The sequence below is a fragment of the Littorina saxatilis genome, linkage group LG7 (genome assembly GCF_037325665.1).
Source record: "Littorina saxatilis isolate snail1 linkage group LG7, US_GU_Lsax_2.0, whole genome shotgun sequence".
NCBI classification, from domain to species: Eukaryota; Metazoa; Mollusca; class Gastropoda; order Littorinimorpha; family Littorinidae; genus Littorina; species Littorina saxatilis.
This window is the reverse complement of record NC_090251.1, coordinates 50,937,425-50,953,514: the sequence shown is the minus strand read 5'-3', so window position 1 is coordinate 50,953,514 and position 16,090 is coordinate 50,937,425. Positions and strand designations below refer to the sequence as shown.

General features: G+C 42.6%; 2 protein-coding genes across 2 annotated transcripts; one reads left to right on the top strand and one right to left on the bottom strand.

Annotated features, from left to right (window-relative positions):
- Positions 1-556: 556 nt before the first annotated feature.
- On the bottom strand, positions 557-5,786 carry LOC138970382 (uncharacterized). Its single transcript, XM_070342836.1, has 5 exons — positions 5,715-5,786; positions 3,812-3,901; positions 2,637-2,820; positions 1,501-1,557; positions 557-773 (listed from the first exon to the last, which is right to left on the bottom strand). The coding sequence occupies exons 2-5, from the start codon at positions 3,899-3,901 to the stop codon at positions 727-729; spliced, it is 378 nt and encodes a 125-aa protein (XP_070198937.1). The 5' UTR covers positions 5,715-5,786; the 3' UTR covers positions 557-726.
- Positions 5,787-10,085: 4,299 nt separating this feature from the next.
- Positions 10,086-14,768, top strand: LOC138970381 (uncharacterized). Its single transcript, XM_070342835.1, has 5 exons — positions 10,086-10,174; positions 11,185-11,274; positions 13,112-13,274; positions 13,900-13,956; positions 14,609-14,768. The coding sequence occupies exons 1-5, from the start codon at positions 10,163-10,165 to the stop codon at positions 14,653-14,655; spliced, it is 369 nt and encodes a 122-aa protein (XP_070198936.1). The 5' UTR covers positions 10,086-10,162; the 3' UTR covers positions 14,656-14,768.
- The last annotated feature ends 1,322 nt before the right edge of the window (positions 14,769-16,090 follow it).

Genomic DNA, 16,090 nt, shown 5'->3' with positions numbered 1-16,090 from the left:
CGCGAGTGTGTGTCAGTATATGTCTGCCTGCCTGCCTGCCTGTTTCACAACTTGTCTGTCTGTCTCTGTGTTCGTTAGTGTGTGTGTGCCGGCGGTGTGTGTGTGTATGTGTGTGTGTGCCGGTGTGTGTGTGTGTGTGTGTGTGTGTGTGTGTGTGTGTGTATGTGTGTATGTGCGTGTCACTGCCTGTCTGCCTGCTTGCCTTTCTGTGTATCTGTTTGTCTGTGTGAGTGTTTGTGTCACCTGTGCGTGCGTGTGTGTGAGTGTGTGATTGCAAACGTGTGTATGCGATGCGCGATAGCTTGTGTCTCTGTGCGGTGTGTGAAGGCGTGTGTGCGTGCGCTCGCGCGCGTGTGTATGGGTGTGTGAGTGTGTGTGTGTGTGCGTGTGTGTGTGGGGTGGTGTGTTTGTGTGTGAGTGTGCGTGCGTGCGTGCTTGTGTGTGTCTGTGAGTGTGTCCGTGAGTGTGTCTGTGTGTGTTTGTGTGTGTGTGTGTCTGTCTATTTGTCTGTCGTAGTGATTTAAGAGTGAAAACACGAAATCAGACAAACAGAATATACTACTTTCTGTTTTATTTCTAATTTTGGTTACAAAGGACCGTTCTCTTTGCGAAAAAACGTTACATTTTTCATTCAGCTTTTAAATCGGCGCACAAATGCGACAACGCGTGTGGCACTGGTGTTGAAGCGGTGAGTCACGTGCATTGACCGCGTCCTTGACCGTGGTCTCACCTGCTCACAGCCTGGTCCAGATCCTTGCACATCTCGTAGGCATCTAAAACAAGAAAGAAGCACGGTGCAGACATTTGTTTTAAACAACAAAAGCCTTCATTCTCATAGTATTTTGAAAGGTTCGATTACAAAAAAATATTATTTTCATAGTAGAAAGAACCTAGAATTTGTATGATTAGTTAACGAAAATTGATTTTGAGCCAATCCTAGCAGACTCTGTTTGACGCACCCAGAAGCTTGTCAGTAAAACTACACACAAATCCTGACACAGTTTATTTGAAAGAATTCTCTCACCAAGAGCGCTACAATTTTGTGAATTGTGAATAGTGTATTGCAATATTTTTCTGAAAAAGTCACGAAAAAAAGTAAAAATGTTAGTGCTTTCGGCAAAAGATTTCCTCTTTCAGGTTTCTGACGACAAGAGCACAACGATATCAATGTGCCAGCAGTGTTATGTCTCGACTCTTGATGCTGATCGTTTTATTGCACAGACTTGTAGTCACAACGGCATAATTCACCGCAAGGACTCAAATGGGATTCCGAATTTTCGACAAGTCGTGGCTTACATAGAGGTTGGTCTCCTTTGGGCGTAGCCCATGGAACTCAAGACTAATTAAAATCTAACTGGCCTTGGACATGGAAGTACGATAATACGGACGTAGACTAGTAGTCACACAGAACGGAATTTGAAGCATGCCAGTTAGATACAGTTTCGCTCAATGCTATGTAACGAGAGGTTTGAACACGTTTTAAAGCTCGCGGACACTCACTGATGTTGTCATTGAAGTCTTCCAGCTCTTTGCCTGCAAGCGCGCCACTGCCGTCCGCTGAAACACCGCACAGAGAAACACTTGAATCAACATGTTATACACCGGTCAGGCAGATTGCACTATGCTCAAACATTAGTTTAAAGGTATGCATAATGAGGTCTAGTGCCCATGACGTCATTCCATATTTTTGAAACAAATTATCCATTTGTGAGCAGGTGTGCATAGACCTTCAACTCTACGTAAATCTGTTCGCACCTAAACGTTTGTACAATACCCCTGAAAGTTATCCTAACTCTCTTTTTTTTTTTACCAGTGTATCACATTCTTGATCCAACCTGGCAGACAGACAGACTGGGTGACAACAAATCGCAGACAAAGAATGCAAAGTCGAAAATCAAGAAACCAGGCGTCACACACGCACCTAAAATGTGGATGGTTACCTAAGAGGCGGCACTGGGTGCAGTGCCTTTCTAGTGCACTTGCACTACAACAGCACTGGGTGCAGTACTCGCTCCGGCATCGAAGAATTTTGCACTTAAAAATGCACAAAATTTGACCTATTTCGTCGCCTATAGAGGACGGAAAGAATGTCATTTTGAACATTGTTATGACATTCTTTCCGTCAAAAAAGTCAATTTAACGGTGTTAAATGAAGCGACCATCCACACAATTAGGTTGCCATCCAGAGTTTAGGTTGCCATCCACGTGTGGATGGTTGCCTTATGGTGATTTAGGCAACCAAACCTGTGGAAACGGGGGTACACACACACACACACACACACACACACACACACACACACACACACACCAGCCCTGAAAGTCCAAACAATGGTGTTCTAGCACGTGGCTAGTGAATCTGAGAATGTCCTTGCCGCAGAGCAAACTTTACTAGCCAAACCAACAATTTGTTCAGTAACTTGACTCGCATCTGGCGAGTAGATGAACATTTCTACTCGCCAGTTACATATTTCTACTCGAGTCATACTCGAGTAATATACTCTCCACTTTCAGGCCTGCACACACACGCACACGCACCCGCACACACACACACAAATACACACAATACACACACACACACACACACACACACACACACACACACACACACACACACACACACACACACACACACTGACCGTCATTTTTGTGGAAGGCAGCATCCACGGCGTCTTTGGTCAGCCCCACTGTGGGGTCGAAGCCCAGGCTGGGACAGTTCTTGACCAGGTCAGCCGTCAGCTGCGTCACCTCGGCGTCCGACAGGTCGTCTGCTGAGCGCAGCGCTCCCCGCTTGTTGCATGTCTTGTCCCAGTTCGTGTCAGACAACAGTGGGCATAGGACACGGGTATAAGTCATAATGGGGCAGACTGTGTCATCCTTTACGCTAGGAAAGCTTATCACGTCTTATCTGGGATAGTCACTTTTGCTAACAGTGAGTCCAGGCGTGTCAAATGGGAATACAAGAGATGCTTAAACACAATAAAATCTGATGGCAAGATCAATGATATTGCCGAGGCAGTTTTATTTTAGTATCACAACTAGCAATCCCAATAATGAGATTTTATTTTTAAGGAAAAGAATGACAGACAGACAAGCAGCAGGCAGGCATAAAGACAGATAGACAGACAGACCGACAGACCGACAGACACAGATAGACAGACAGACCGACAGACAAACCGACAGGCAGATAGAGAGACAGACCGACAGACAGACAACAGATAGAGAGACAAACAGACCGACAGACAGACCGACAGACAGATAGAGAGACAGACCGACAGACAGACAGACCGACAGACAGATAGACAGATAGACAGACAGACCGACAGACAGAAAGACAGACAGACAGACCGACGGACAAATGAACGGACAGACAGACAGAAAGACATACAGACAGACAGACAGACAGGCAGACAAACAGGCAGACAGACAGACAGACATACAGGCAGACATACAGGCAGGCAGGCAGGCAGGCAGACAGACAAACAGGCAGGCAGACAGGCAGGCAGGCTGACAGGCAGACAGACAGACAGACAGACAGACAAATAGGCGGGCAGACAGACAGACAGCAGGCGGGCGGGCAGATAGACAGATAGACAGACAGACAGGCGGACAGACAGACAGACAGACAGACAGGCAGACAGACAGACAGACAGGCGGGCAGAAAGACAGACAAACAGACAGGCGGGCAGACAGAAAGACAGACAGATAGACAGACACACAGACAGGCGGGCAGACAGACAGACACACAGACAGACACACAGACAGGCAGACAGACAGACACACAGACAAACACACAGGCAGGCAGTAAGCTTACAACTCTAACTCTCCTGCTAGTCCACCATGCCTCGGTGTCCATCACCAGCAAAGCGCCGACCACCAGCAAGACAAGGGTCTTCGTTTGCATCTGAAACATATCAACACACTATGCTTTGCTTTTTTCAGAATAAAAACAAGTCGCGTAAGGCGAAAATACAATATTTAGTCAAGTAGCTGTCGAACTCACAGAATGAAACTGAACGCAACGCAACGCAGCAAGACCGTATACTCGTAGCATCGTCACTCCACCGCCCGTGGCAAAGGCAGTGCACGTGGAATTGACAAGAAGAGCGGGGTATTCGTTGCGCTGAGAAGGATAGCACGCTTTTCTGTACCTCTCTTCGTTTTAACTTTCTGAGCGTGTTTTTAATCCAAACATATCATATCTATATGTTTTTGGAATCAGGAACCGACAAGGAATAAGATGAAAGTGTTTTTAAATTGATTTCGAAAAAAAAAATTTGATAATAATTTTTATATATTTAATTTTCAGAGCTTGTTTTTAATCCGAATATAACATATTTATATGTTTTTGGAATCAGCAAATGATGGAAAATAAGATAAACGTAAATTTGGATCGTTTTAGAAATTTTTATTTTTTTTTACAATTTTCAGATTTTTAATGACCAAAGTCATTAATTAATTTTTAAGCCACCAAGTTGAAATGCAATACCGAACCCCGGGCTTCGTCGAAGAGTACTTGACCAAAATTTCAACCAATTTGGTTGAAAAATGAGGGCGTGACAGTGCCGCCTCAACTTTCACGAAAAGCCGGATATGACGTCATCAAAGAAATTTATCAAAAAAATAAAAAAAACGTATGGGGATTTCATACCCAGAAACTCTCATGTCAAATTTCATAAAGATCGGTCCAGTAGTTTAGTCTGAATCGCTCTACACACACACACACACGCACACACGCACGCACATACACCACGACCCTCGTTTCGATTCCCCCTCGATGTTAAAATATTTAGTCAAAACTTGACTAAATATAAAAACAACGAGAAAGGTATGCTGTTGGAACGATTAATTATTGACAAAACAAAACGTTACGTTCACAGATATTTCGACCAAGCGGACTTTCGAATGCACAGACAGACAGACACTAATAGGCGACTTGCCCTATCGGCCAGCGCCGCGAAGGCGCGCGATAAATCTGCAATATCTTACGTGGTCTTGCGAGATCTGCCTCAAACTGCGGGCAGGTTTTGATAGCTCTGTGAGAGGTTGCGTTTCACTGCAGACACTTCGCCTTGAAAATGGTGAATTTGCACTGTGCAGCAGTGGGCTGCAGCAATGTTAGCCGCAAGAATAATCCTAAAGTTCGTTCAAAGTACCCAAGCATGGCCGTACACAAAGGAAAGGCGATCGAGTTTATTTTTAACACAAGCCAGAGAACACCAGCGCTTGTGAAGCGATGGCTGAATTCTCTTCGACGTCAACATGACGTGCCATCCCGGTACTCCGTTGTCTGTTCAATAACTTTATTAGCTTCGGTTTCTTGTATCCTGAATATTGTATTTTTCTTTCTTTGAGGTATTTTTGCAACTTTGGTACTTGCAATCGCATGAAAATTCTGCTGTTCGGTAGCCATTGTTTAGATCAGTGATTGTAGTGTATGGAAGGAACGATAACTCTTGAGAGCGAAAAACGTGCCCGCAGGGAAGTGAACCTTCCTTATCTTTCGCACCGGAGAGCTATCCAAGCGGGGTATTGTGCAAGTTAGCTATTATACAGACAAACAACTTATCTGTCAAAATGTTCCGTCGCTTACAGGGAACACAGAAGCGAGGCGTTTTGTTATTCTTAATGTGGTTTTTTTCTCATCCGAATGACATGTACATCTAAAGACTGATCGAAATCTGAAAATAATTCGAAAAGATGTATCATATACTTACCTTTGTTTGTATTAGATGAAGAATGAACAGAGATAAGACTGTTGTTCTATTTCTGCTTGATACGTTCAGAAAACAAGTCGCTTTTATACCCACTGAAACTCATTTCTCTCTCGGGAGGTGACAAATAACTTGTCCATCCTGTCACTATCTACGCTGATGAGTTCCGGTAACGAGAGTGCTATTTGTCTTGACACCTACTTCTTTGACAAATAAAGGAAATAGTGATCGTCCAATGCCCCTATCTCATTCATATTTGGTACTTATAAGTTCACAATATCAATCCCGAATATAAATGCCCCAGAAACCTACTTTGCATAAAGGTGCTAGCTCCTGTTGTATCGTTTCAAAAGTGTGATAAAAAAGCTTAAAGCTGGGGGCTACGTCGGAGTATTTTGTAGAAACTCATGCAAATCTGCACAACAACAAGAGCAAGCATTAACACACATACACACATACACACAAACACACACACACACACACACGCACACACACACGCGCACACACACACACACAAACACACACACACACATGCACACTCACACGTACACACGCAAACACACACACAAACGCACATACACACGCACAGACACACTTCCGCCTTTTCACACACTTTTTCAATAGAAAAACAATTGTTTGCATATACTCCTCTGCGGCTGTTACAACACAGCTTGTATCGCAAAACAACAGGGTGTTTTGTTGATTTGAAACAAAGAAGGAATCAGAAAGATAGCATCTTTGTTTTAATAATCATGAAAAAGTAGAGAGGGACACATCATGAAACAGATTACATTTCGTGGAGAACTGAACCGTATTGTCAATATTTTTCAATGGATCAGAATTTTGCAATATCCCACGCTCTTATCTATTTCATTCCTGAGAAAAGAAAACAGTCAAACACTCAAAACGCTTAAAGGGTAAATTTACATAGTGCAATATCATATTTGATTGTATCCCTTTTATGTTTTATGTTTTATGTGTGTCGTCCTATACAATTGTTGTTATAATCGTTTACAGGCAGACAGGGTGTGCCGAAGAAAAATTTCCATTTTTATGTAATATTTTAATGGACAATAAAGTGCTGTTATTGTTATTGTTATTGTTAAATCTATTCGGGTATCCGGGATTTTGCGATATATTTTTTCATTTCATTGCGAAGCAGCGGGTTTTCCAAATCCGCGTCAGCACTGTCATTATACGTGTTGGTTTTTTGTTTGTTAGTATTTTTGACTAAAGTTTGGCATTCTTAATGAATCGATATGTGGATTTTTTTGTCTTATTAGTCACTTTATGCGAATATTTGCTAATTTTAGAAGAAAAAAAAGTATAACAAAATTTTTGACCGGGGATATTTCTTTCATTGTTGTATTGATATTTTCTTTAGGTTACTGATTAGGGTTAATTTTACATTCAAGTTTTTGTTTTATTTTTATCCACAGTTCAAAATGTAAATTTTTGATGAGACTTTGTCTAAGTGTATGTGTTTGTGTATGACTGTCTTATATCTGTCTGCTTGTCTTGTCTCTTTGTCTGTCTGTCCTTGTGCCCAACGTTATGGGTGTAATGGTGTCTTATGTGTTGTATGCTGTGATTGTAATTATGTCTTGTCTGTTTGCCATTTACATCAGAAATGTGTATTTACAAAGAAATGTTGGAATATATTAAAGTTTGTATTGCAGTGATTACAAAACAATATGAGATTGTGGACAGGTCAAGCTAGCCGTTGTTCCCCAAGACCTCGCTAGCGGCCTAACGGTCGAGGTGAACAATGACGGTTGAATATGTGTACACAATACAAGTAATGTGTATAATGTATCGTCTTCGTTCATTGGCTGAAACTCCCGCGGCTTTCACGTGTATGACCGTTTTTACCCCGCACTTTAGGCAGACATATGCCGCTTTCTTGGGTGGCATGCTGGGTATGTTCGTGTTTCTGTAACCCACCGAACTCTGTCATGGATTACAGGATCTTTTCCGTACGCCCTTGGTCTTGTGCTTGCGTGTACACACGAAGGGGGATAAAGCTCTAGCAGGTCTGCACATCCGTTGACCTCGGAGATCGGGAAAATCTCCACCCTTAACCCGCCAGGCGCGACCGGCCAGGGTTCGAACTCACGACCTTCCGTTTAGGAGGCCGGTGTCTTATCAACTAGGCCATTGCACCCATCGTGTATGATGTATCCATCTGTTTCAGTTAAAATTGTCTGTTATTCTTTTACGATTGAACGCACACAAACATATGCATTCTTTTGTAGTCTCGTTCAGCTTTGACGTCGCATGGCTAACAAGAAATCCCGTGTTCAATCCATACAGAAGCGTCTGATTCCAACCTCAAGTCAATGACAATGACAATGACAATGACAATTCTTTATTTAACGAGGGTAGTAGATTAAGCAGTGGTCTGCTTTTTTACATCCAGCCCTCGTCCTAAAGAGGGACTAACTACAAAAATGAAATAAAAATACAAGATAAAAAAAAATTAGAAAATAAAAAAACTAAAATTCTACATTTGAACAGATAACTAAAGGGAAAACACATTATACATATGTACACAAAGTGCATTGCATTGAGGTAAATTGCGAGTTAATTGATGTGAATTAAGTGGTATAGAGCAGCTTGCACTTACCCAACATCATGTCAAGAGAGAGAGAGGGTGGAGAGGGGGAGGGGGGGTGAGAGGGAGATGCAATGCATAGAAATTGTGAAGTACTATCGTCAACAATGAGGAACAGAATATTTGCAGATACCGTTCTTCCCACATAAACAAACGATCATGTGTAATTATCAGAGAAGCGTTGAGGCTTTTACATCAGATAAGAGCATACACATTTTCCAACATCAAAGACACAGAGTAATTTTATGTGTTCTGACATTATTTTGCATGTGAACATATAGGTATCAGTGACACAATTAGTGCTGACAAATTCCAACTCTGTACAAAACCGAACCAGCTTTTGAGTGTGTCAATGAGCATATCGCAGGTACAAGCCTGAACAGGTAAATGATGATTTACGAATGTGTCTACAGGAGAGAAAGGTGCCTTTGAGTCTTAATTGTGCCTTACAACCCATCAGACTTTTATTACACCCCCGGTATAGGGGTGTGTATAGGATTCGGTCGATGTGTTTGTTTGTTTATTTGTTTGTGTGTGTGTTTGTGTTCGCATATAGATCTCAAGAATGAACGGACCGATCGTCACCAAACTTGGTGAACAGGTTCTATACATTCCTGAGACGGTCCTTACAAAAATTGGGACCAGTCCAACACACGGTTAGGGAGTTATTGGTGGATTAAGATTCTACAAGGACTTATAGAGGGACATATTAATGGTCAAAGGGAAATAACCTTCTCAGTTGGTGGCAGTGAGAATGGTTATTTCCCTTTGACCAACGGGGGTGTTTTTCCTACCTCGGAGGAATTTCTTGTTTATCTGTTCATTTCAATTTACTTTCACCGACACAGAGTAAGTTGCTGTTTGAAAATCAGGTCCTTGCCGATTTGAAGGATCGAACTCACAACGAGGTACGAACTGGATTTCAAGCTCGACACGTTACCCAAAACAGCTACATTGATGCCTTGATTACGACATACATGGGAGAGGGTGGGTGGATTGGAGTAAAGTCATAATGTAAGCAAATATAACGAGATAAATTATAGAAATACAGCTTTTGATCTCTTTCATTGTAGTAAACCCAAGTCACGGTGGATTGATTTTTAGCAAATTAGTTTATGTCATGGAGTGACTAATCGACAAATTGTTAATCACGACCTTGGTTATCTTTGCGGTTTTTTACTTTTGAGCATGGACTATCGGGGGTTTCCCCCACTTCACTTCTTATTGACATTAATCGCTTTTTGTTGTCGCACTTTTGTGCCGGAACTACTCTTATCAAGAAGACTTTTTTTTAAATGTTTTCATTAGACTATGATGTGAGTACGTGTGTGTGTGTGTGTGTATGTGTGCGCGTGTGTGTGTGTGTGTGTGTGTGTGTTTGTGTGTGCGTGTGTGTGTGTGTGATTGTGTGTGTGTGTGTGTGTGTTTGTGTGTGTATGTGTGTTGTTGTTGTATGTGTGTGTGTGTGTGTGCGTTTGTGTGCGTGTGTGTATGTGTTTGTGCGTGTGTGTTTGTGTGTGTGTGTGTGTGCGTGTGTGATTGTGTATGTGTGTGTGTGTGTATGTGCGTGTGCGTGTGCGTGTGTGTGTAGGAGAGGGACAAGGGATCAGGTGGGAGCCGAGGGCGGTTGCCACAGGTGCTTGCTATTCCTCATATACGGAAGAACGAAGGTGTGAAGACACATATTATTTCTTATCGGTTTAGATAATAACACGAACATAAAATAAATTTGCCACTTCAAGAGAGAAAATGAGTTTCAGCGGGTATATAAAGGGTACAGTTTCCAAGCACATTCAGGCAGAAGATAACCAACTTATTACCTCTGTTGTCCTCATCTATGCAAGTCATGGTAAGTATACAGTACTTCGTTGTCATAATTATCGGTTTCACGTTGTCATATGGGTTTCATGTTGTCATATGGGTTTCACGTTGTTATATGGGTTTCACGTTGTCATATGGGTTTCACGTTGTCATATGGGTTTCACGTTGCCATATGGGTTTCACGTTGTCATATGGGTTTCACGTTGTCATATGGGTTTCACGTTGTCATATGGGTTTCACGTTGTCATATGGGTTTCACGTTGTCATATGGGTTTCACGTTGTCATAATATGGGTTTCACGTTGTCATAATATGGGTTTCACGTTGTCATATGGGTTTCACGTTGTCATATGGGTTTCACGTTGTCATATGGGTTTCACGTTGTCATATGGGTTTCACGTTGTCATATGGGTTTCACGTTGTCATATGGGTTTCACGTTGTCATATGGGTTTCACGTTGACATATGGGTTTCACGTTGTCATATGGGTTTCACGTTGTCATATGGGTTTCACGTTGTCATATGGGTTTCACGTTGTCATATGGGTTTCACGTTGTCATATGGGTTTCACGTTGTCTGCATGTCACTGTTTCGTCGCGATATAACCTTCGTGGTTGAAAACGACGTCAAACAAAAAATAAAGAAAGAAATGTCACTGTTAATACTTTGCTCACAGCAACAATGTTGACCTGTTTCAGATGAAAACGACAATATATGTTGACCTGCTTCAGATATGCAAACGACAATATGTATTCAAAGACATAGTGTGTTGACCTGTTTCAGAAGAAAACGACCATTTGCGTTGACCTGTTTCAGATAAAAACGACAATGTGTTGACAGTTTCAGATGATAACAACAATGTGTGTTGATCTATTCCAGATGAAAACGACAATGTGTGTTGACCTGTTTCAGATAAAAACGACATTGTGTTGACAGTTTCTGATGACAATAAAAATATGTATTGAATGTTTCAAATAAAAAAGACATGGTGTGTTGACCTGTTTCAGATGATAACAACAAAGTGTGTTGATATGTTTCAGATGAAAACGACGACCCTTGTCTTACTGGTGGTCAGCGCTTTGCTGGTCATGGACACCGAGGCATGGTGGACTAGCAGGAGAGTTAAAGTTGTAAGCTGACACCTGTCTGTCTGTCTGTTTGTCTGTTTGTCTGTCTGTTTTTCGCCTGTCTGACCGTCTGTCTGTCTGTCTGTTTGTCTGCCTGTTTTCAATCAATGACGCTTATATCGCGCATATTCCGTGGGTACAGTTCTAGGCGCTCTGCAGTGATGCCGTGTGAGATGAAATTTTATACGGCCAGTAGATTGCAGCCATTTCGGCGCATATTTACCTTTCACGGCCTATTATTCCAAGTCACACGGGTATAGGTAGACAATTATTAACTGTGCCTAAGCAATTTTGCCAGGAAAGACCCTTTTGTCAATCGTGGGATCTTTAACGTGCACACCCAATGTAGTGTACACGGGGGGAGGGTTCGGACACCGAAGAGAGTCTGCACACAAAGTTGACTCTGAAATAAATTTCCGCCGAACCTGGGATCGAACTCACGCTGACAGCGACCAACTGAATACAAATCCAGCGCGCTACCAACTGAGCTATATCCCCGAGCTATATCCCCGAGCTATGTTTTTCGCCTGTCTGTCTGTCTGTCTGTCTGTTTGTCTGCCTGTTGCCCGCCTGTCTGTCTGTCTGTTTTTCTGTCTGTTTCCCGCCTGTCTGTCTGTCTGTCTGTTTGTTTGTCTGTCTGTTGCCTGCCTGTCTGTCTGTCTGTCTGTCTGTCTGTCTGTCTGTCTGTCTATTTGTTTGTCTGTCTGTTGCCCGCCTGTCTGTCTGTCTGTCTGTTTGCCTGTCTGTCTGTCTGTCTGTCTCTCTGGGCTTTTTCTGTCTGTCTGTCTGTCTGTCTGTCTGTCTGTCTGTTTGTTTGTCTGTCTGTTGCCCGCCTGTCTGTCTGTCTGTCTGTCTGTCTGTCTGTCTGTCTGTCTGTTGCCTGCCTGCCTGTCTGCCCGCCTGTCTGTCTGTCTGTTTGTTTGTCTGTCTGTTGCCCGCCTGTCTGTCTGTCTGTCTGTCTGTCTATTTGCATGTCTGTCTGTCTCTCTGGGTTTTTTCTGTCTGTCTGCCTGTCTGTCTGTTTGTCCATATAACAAGTCAGAGACCAAATGGCAGGATAAGATAATTCAAAACATCTGGTCTTGATGGCCGTACTAATGTTATTCAAGTCTTACCGTAGAAAAAGGGACACGATATGATAAGCTTTCCTAGCGTACAGGATGACACAGTCTGCCCCATTATGACTTATACCCGTGTCCTCTGCCCACTGTTGTCTGACACGAACTGGGACAAGACGTGATAAGCTTTCCTAGCGTACAGGATGACACAGTCTGCCCCATTATGACTTATACCCGTGTCCTGTTCCCACTGTTGTCTGACACGAACTGGGACAAGACGTGATAAGCTTTCCTAGCGTACAGGATGATACAGTCTGCCCCATTATGACTTATACCCGTGTCCTGTTCCCACTGTTGTCTGACACGAACTGGGACAAGATACGATAAGCTTTCCTAGCGTACAGGATGACACAGTCTGCCCCATTATGACTTATACCCGTGTCCTGTTCCCACTGTTGTCTGACACGAACTGGGACAAGACATGATGAGCTTTCCTAGCGTACAGGATGACACAGTCTGCCCCATTATGACTTATACCCGTGTCCTGTTCCCACTGTTGTCTGACACGAACTGGGACAAGACATGATGAGCTTTCCTAGCGTACAGGATGACACAGTCTGCCCCATTATGACTTATACCCGTGTCCTATGTCCACTGTTGTCTGACACGAACTGGGACAAGACGTGATAAGCTTTCCTAGCGTACAGGATGACACAGTCTGCCCCATTATGACTTATACCCGTGTCCTGTTCCCACTGTTGTCTGACACGAACTGGGAGAAGACGTGCAACAAGCGGGGAGCGCTGCGCTCAGCAGACGACCTGTCGGACGCCGAGGTGACGCAGCTGACGGCTGACCTGGTCAAGAACTGTCCCAGCCTGGGCTTCGACCCCACAGTGGGGCTGACCAAAGACGCCGTGGATGCTGCCTTCCAGAAAAATGACGGTCAGTGTGTGTGTGTGTGTGTGTGTGTGTGTGTGTTTGTGTGTGTGCGTGTGTGCTTGACTGGGTCAGCTATGTGTGTATGTACCCGTGTGTGTATGTGTGTGTGTTAGTGTGTGTGTGTGTGTGTGCGCGTGTGAGTGTGTATGTTTGTGTGTGTGTGCGTGTGTTTGTGAGTGTGTGTGTGTGTGTGTGAGTGTGTGCGTGTGTGTATGTGTGTGTGTTAGTGTGTGTGTGTTCGTGTGCGTGCGTTTGTGTGCGTGTGTGTATGTGTATGTGTTTGTGCGTGTGTGTTTGTGTGTGTGTGTGTGTGGGTTGTGCGTGTGTGTATGTGTATGTGTTTGTGCGTGTGTGTTTGTGTGTGTGTGTGTGTGTGTGTGCTTAACTGGGTTAGCTATGTGTGTGTACGCGCGCGCGCGTGTGTGTGTGTGTGTGTGTGTGTGTGTGTGTGTGAGTGTGTGTGCGTGTGCGTTAGCTATTTATTCCGTTTTTAACTTCTTTGTTGTTGTTACTTCGTCGTCATCGTCGAAGCTAACATCGACGTCTGTGACAAGAATGAGAAGACCATGCAACAACAGCTAGGTAAAAAGGGTTCTATTGGGAGTGTTTTCAATCTCTTTTGTTTTAGCGGACAGCAATGGTGCGCTGGCAGGTGAAGAGCTGGACAACTTCAGTGAGGCAATTGGTGAGTGTACCTCGACTCCTTTTGATGCCAATATAAATCACTTACGCTATAAATTGTATATTATCTTAACTCTTCTTACAAAATACTACTACAAATGTGCGCAGCATTTTAAGTATAATGTATATGTATCCAGTAAAACCTCATATTTAAAATGGAGGGGTCTTTATTAGAAATTTGCTGGTTGAGTTTCATTGCAAGGGAGATAACTGCTTGGTAGTTCACTCTTGCATTCATTGCATCATTTGGATCGCCTCACGTTATTAAACAACTCCCACAATTGTTCATTAACTTCTGAAAACACTGTCTTCCTTATTTTGAAATAGTGTATGTGGTAGCTTTCTCCACATTCCTACCTTTGCAAAATACACTTATAGTCTCAGATAATTGAGTGAATCTGAGTTGTTGATGTTTCTACGCTTAAGCTCATTTTGATTCCGATTTCACCTTTGGAGCTTCTCTTTATATGAATTTACTACTACTACTACTACTACTACTAGTACTACTACTACCACAACGACGACCACCAAATAACGCCGATGCCGAATTGCCTTTTAACTACTCAGACAGTTATTTCTATCCTTCTTTTAGCGCATTAACAACATTTCTTAGAGTCAAGAATTATTTTGCTATAACGATATATTTCTGTTTACAGATGCCTACGAAGTCTGCAAGGACCTTGACAAGGTGGCCAGGAAGTGACGTCACTGGTGTCCAACATACCGGAAAACGAGCAGAATACCTTTAAATGTTGTATCCATGTTAACAATTCGATATGCTTTGGATCTGATAATAAGTTAAAACTGGGAAAGGACGGATATTTGTTGTCAGTTTCTTGTTGCAAAGAGAGAGACACGACAGAGAGAGACACGACAGAGAGAGAGAGAGAGAGAGAGAGAGAGAGAGAGAGAGAGAGAGAGAGAGAGAGAGAGAGAGAGAGAGAGAGAGAGAGAGAGAGAGAGAGAGACATATGCACACACACAAACACATACAAACACTAACACACACTAACACACACACACACACACACACACACACACACACACACACACACATACACACACACACACTCCGTTACTGCTGGCTGCTGTCTAATTTTGTTTCTGCTTGTACTGCTGCTGATAATGATAAAGACGATGACGACGACGACGACGACGACGACGATGATGATGATGATGATGATGATGATGATGATGATGATGATGATCATGATCATGATGATCATGATGATATGATCGTTTAAAGATGAATGGCTAAGGTCGAATTCTTTCGGCCTTTCCCACTTACACACAAAACAAAGTCTCGACAATGCTTTATTATTTTATTGAATTGGGTCACGGCACGGAACCTTGTTTTTCATGGTTACGCAAATTGTGCATAACATCACACGATATTTTTCACCGTTTCACAGGCTTCATAAGTCTCTGAAACAAAAGAGAAAATATGAACTAGTCTGCGAACGGTACAAACACCAGTAGTAGAAGCAACAACAGTAGCAGCTGCAAACTTTGTGTGTGTTAATGTTGCCTTTGCTGTTCCTCATCAGAATACAAGAAAGGTCGGTTGTTGGAACGTTTGTTATTGACAAAACAATACATTCACAAATATATCGACCCAACGGTCTTTTAATTTTTACATTTAGTCAAGTTTTGACTAAATGTTTTAACATAGAGGGGGAATCGAGACGAGGGTCGTGGTGTATGTGTGTGTGTCTGTCTGTGCGTGTGTGTGTGTAGAGCGATTTAGACCAAACTACTGGACCGATCTTTATGAAATTTGACATGAGAGTTCCTGAGAATAATATCCCCGGACATTTCATTTTTTCGATAAATACTTTTGATGACGTCATATCCGGCTTTTTGTAAAAGTTGAGGCGGCACTGTCACGCCCTCATTTTTCAATCAAATCAAATTTTTGTAAAGCAATCTTCGACGAAGGCTTGACTTCGGTATTGCATTTCAGCTTGGTGGCTTAAAAATTAATTTATGACTTTGGTCATTAAAAATCTGAAAATTGTAATAATTTTTTTTATATAAAACGATCCAAATTTACGTTCATCTTATTCTACATCATTTCCTGATTCCAAAAACATATAAATATGTTATATTTGGATTAAAGACAAGCTCTGAAAATTAAA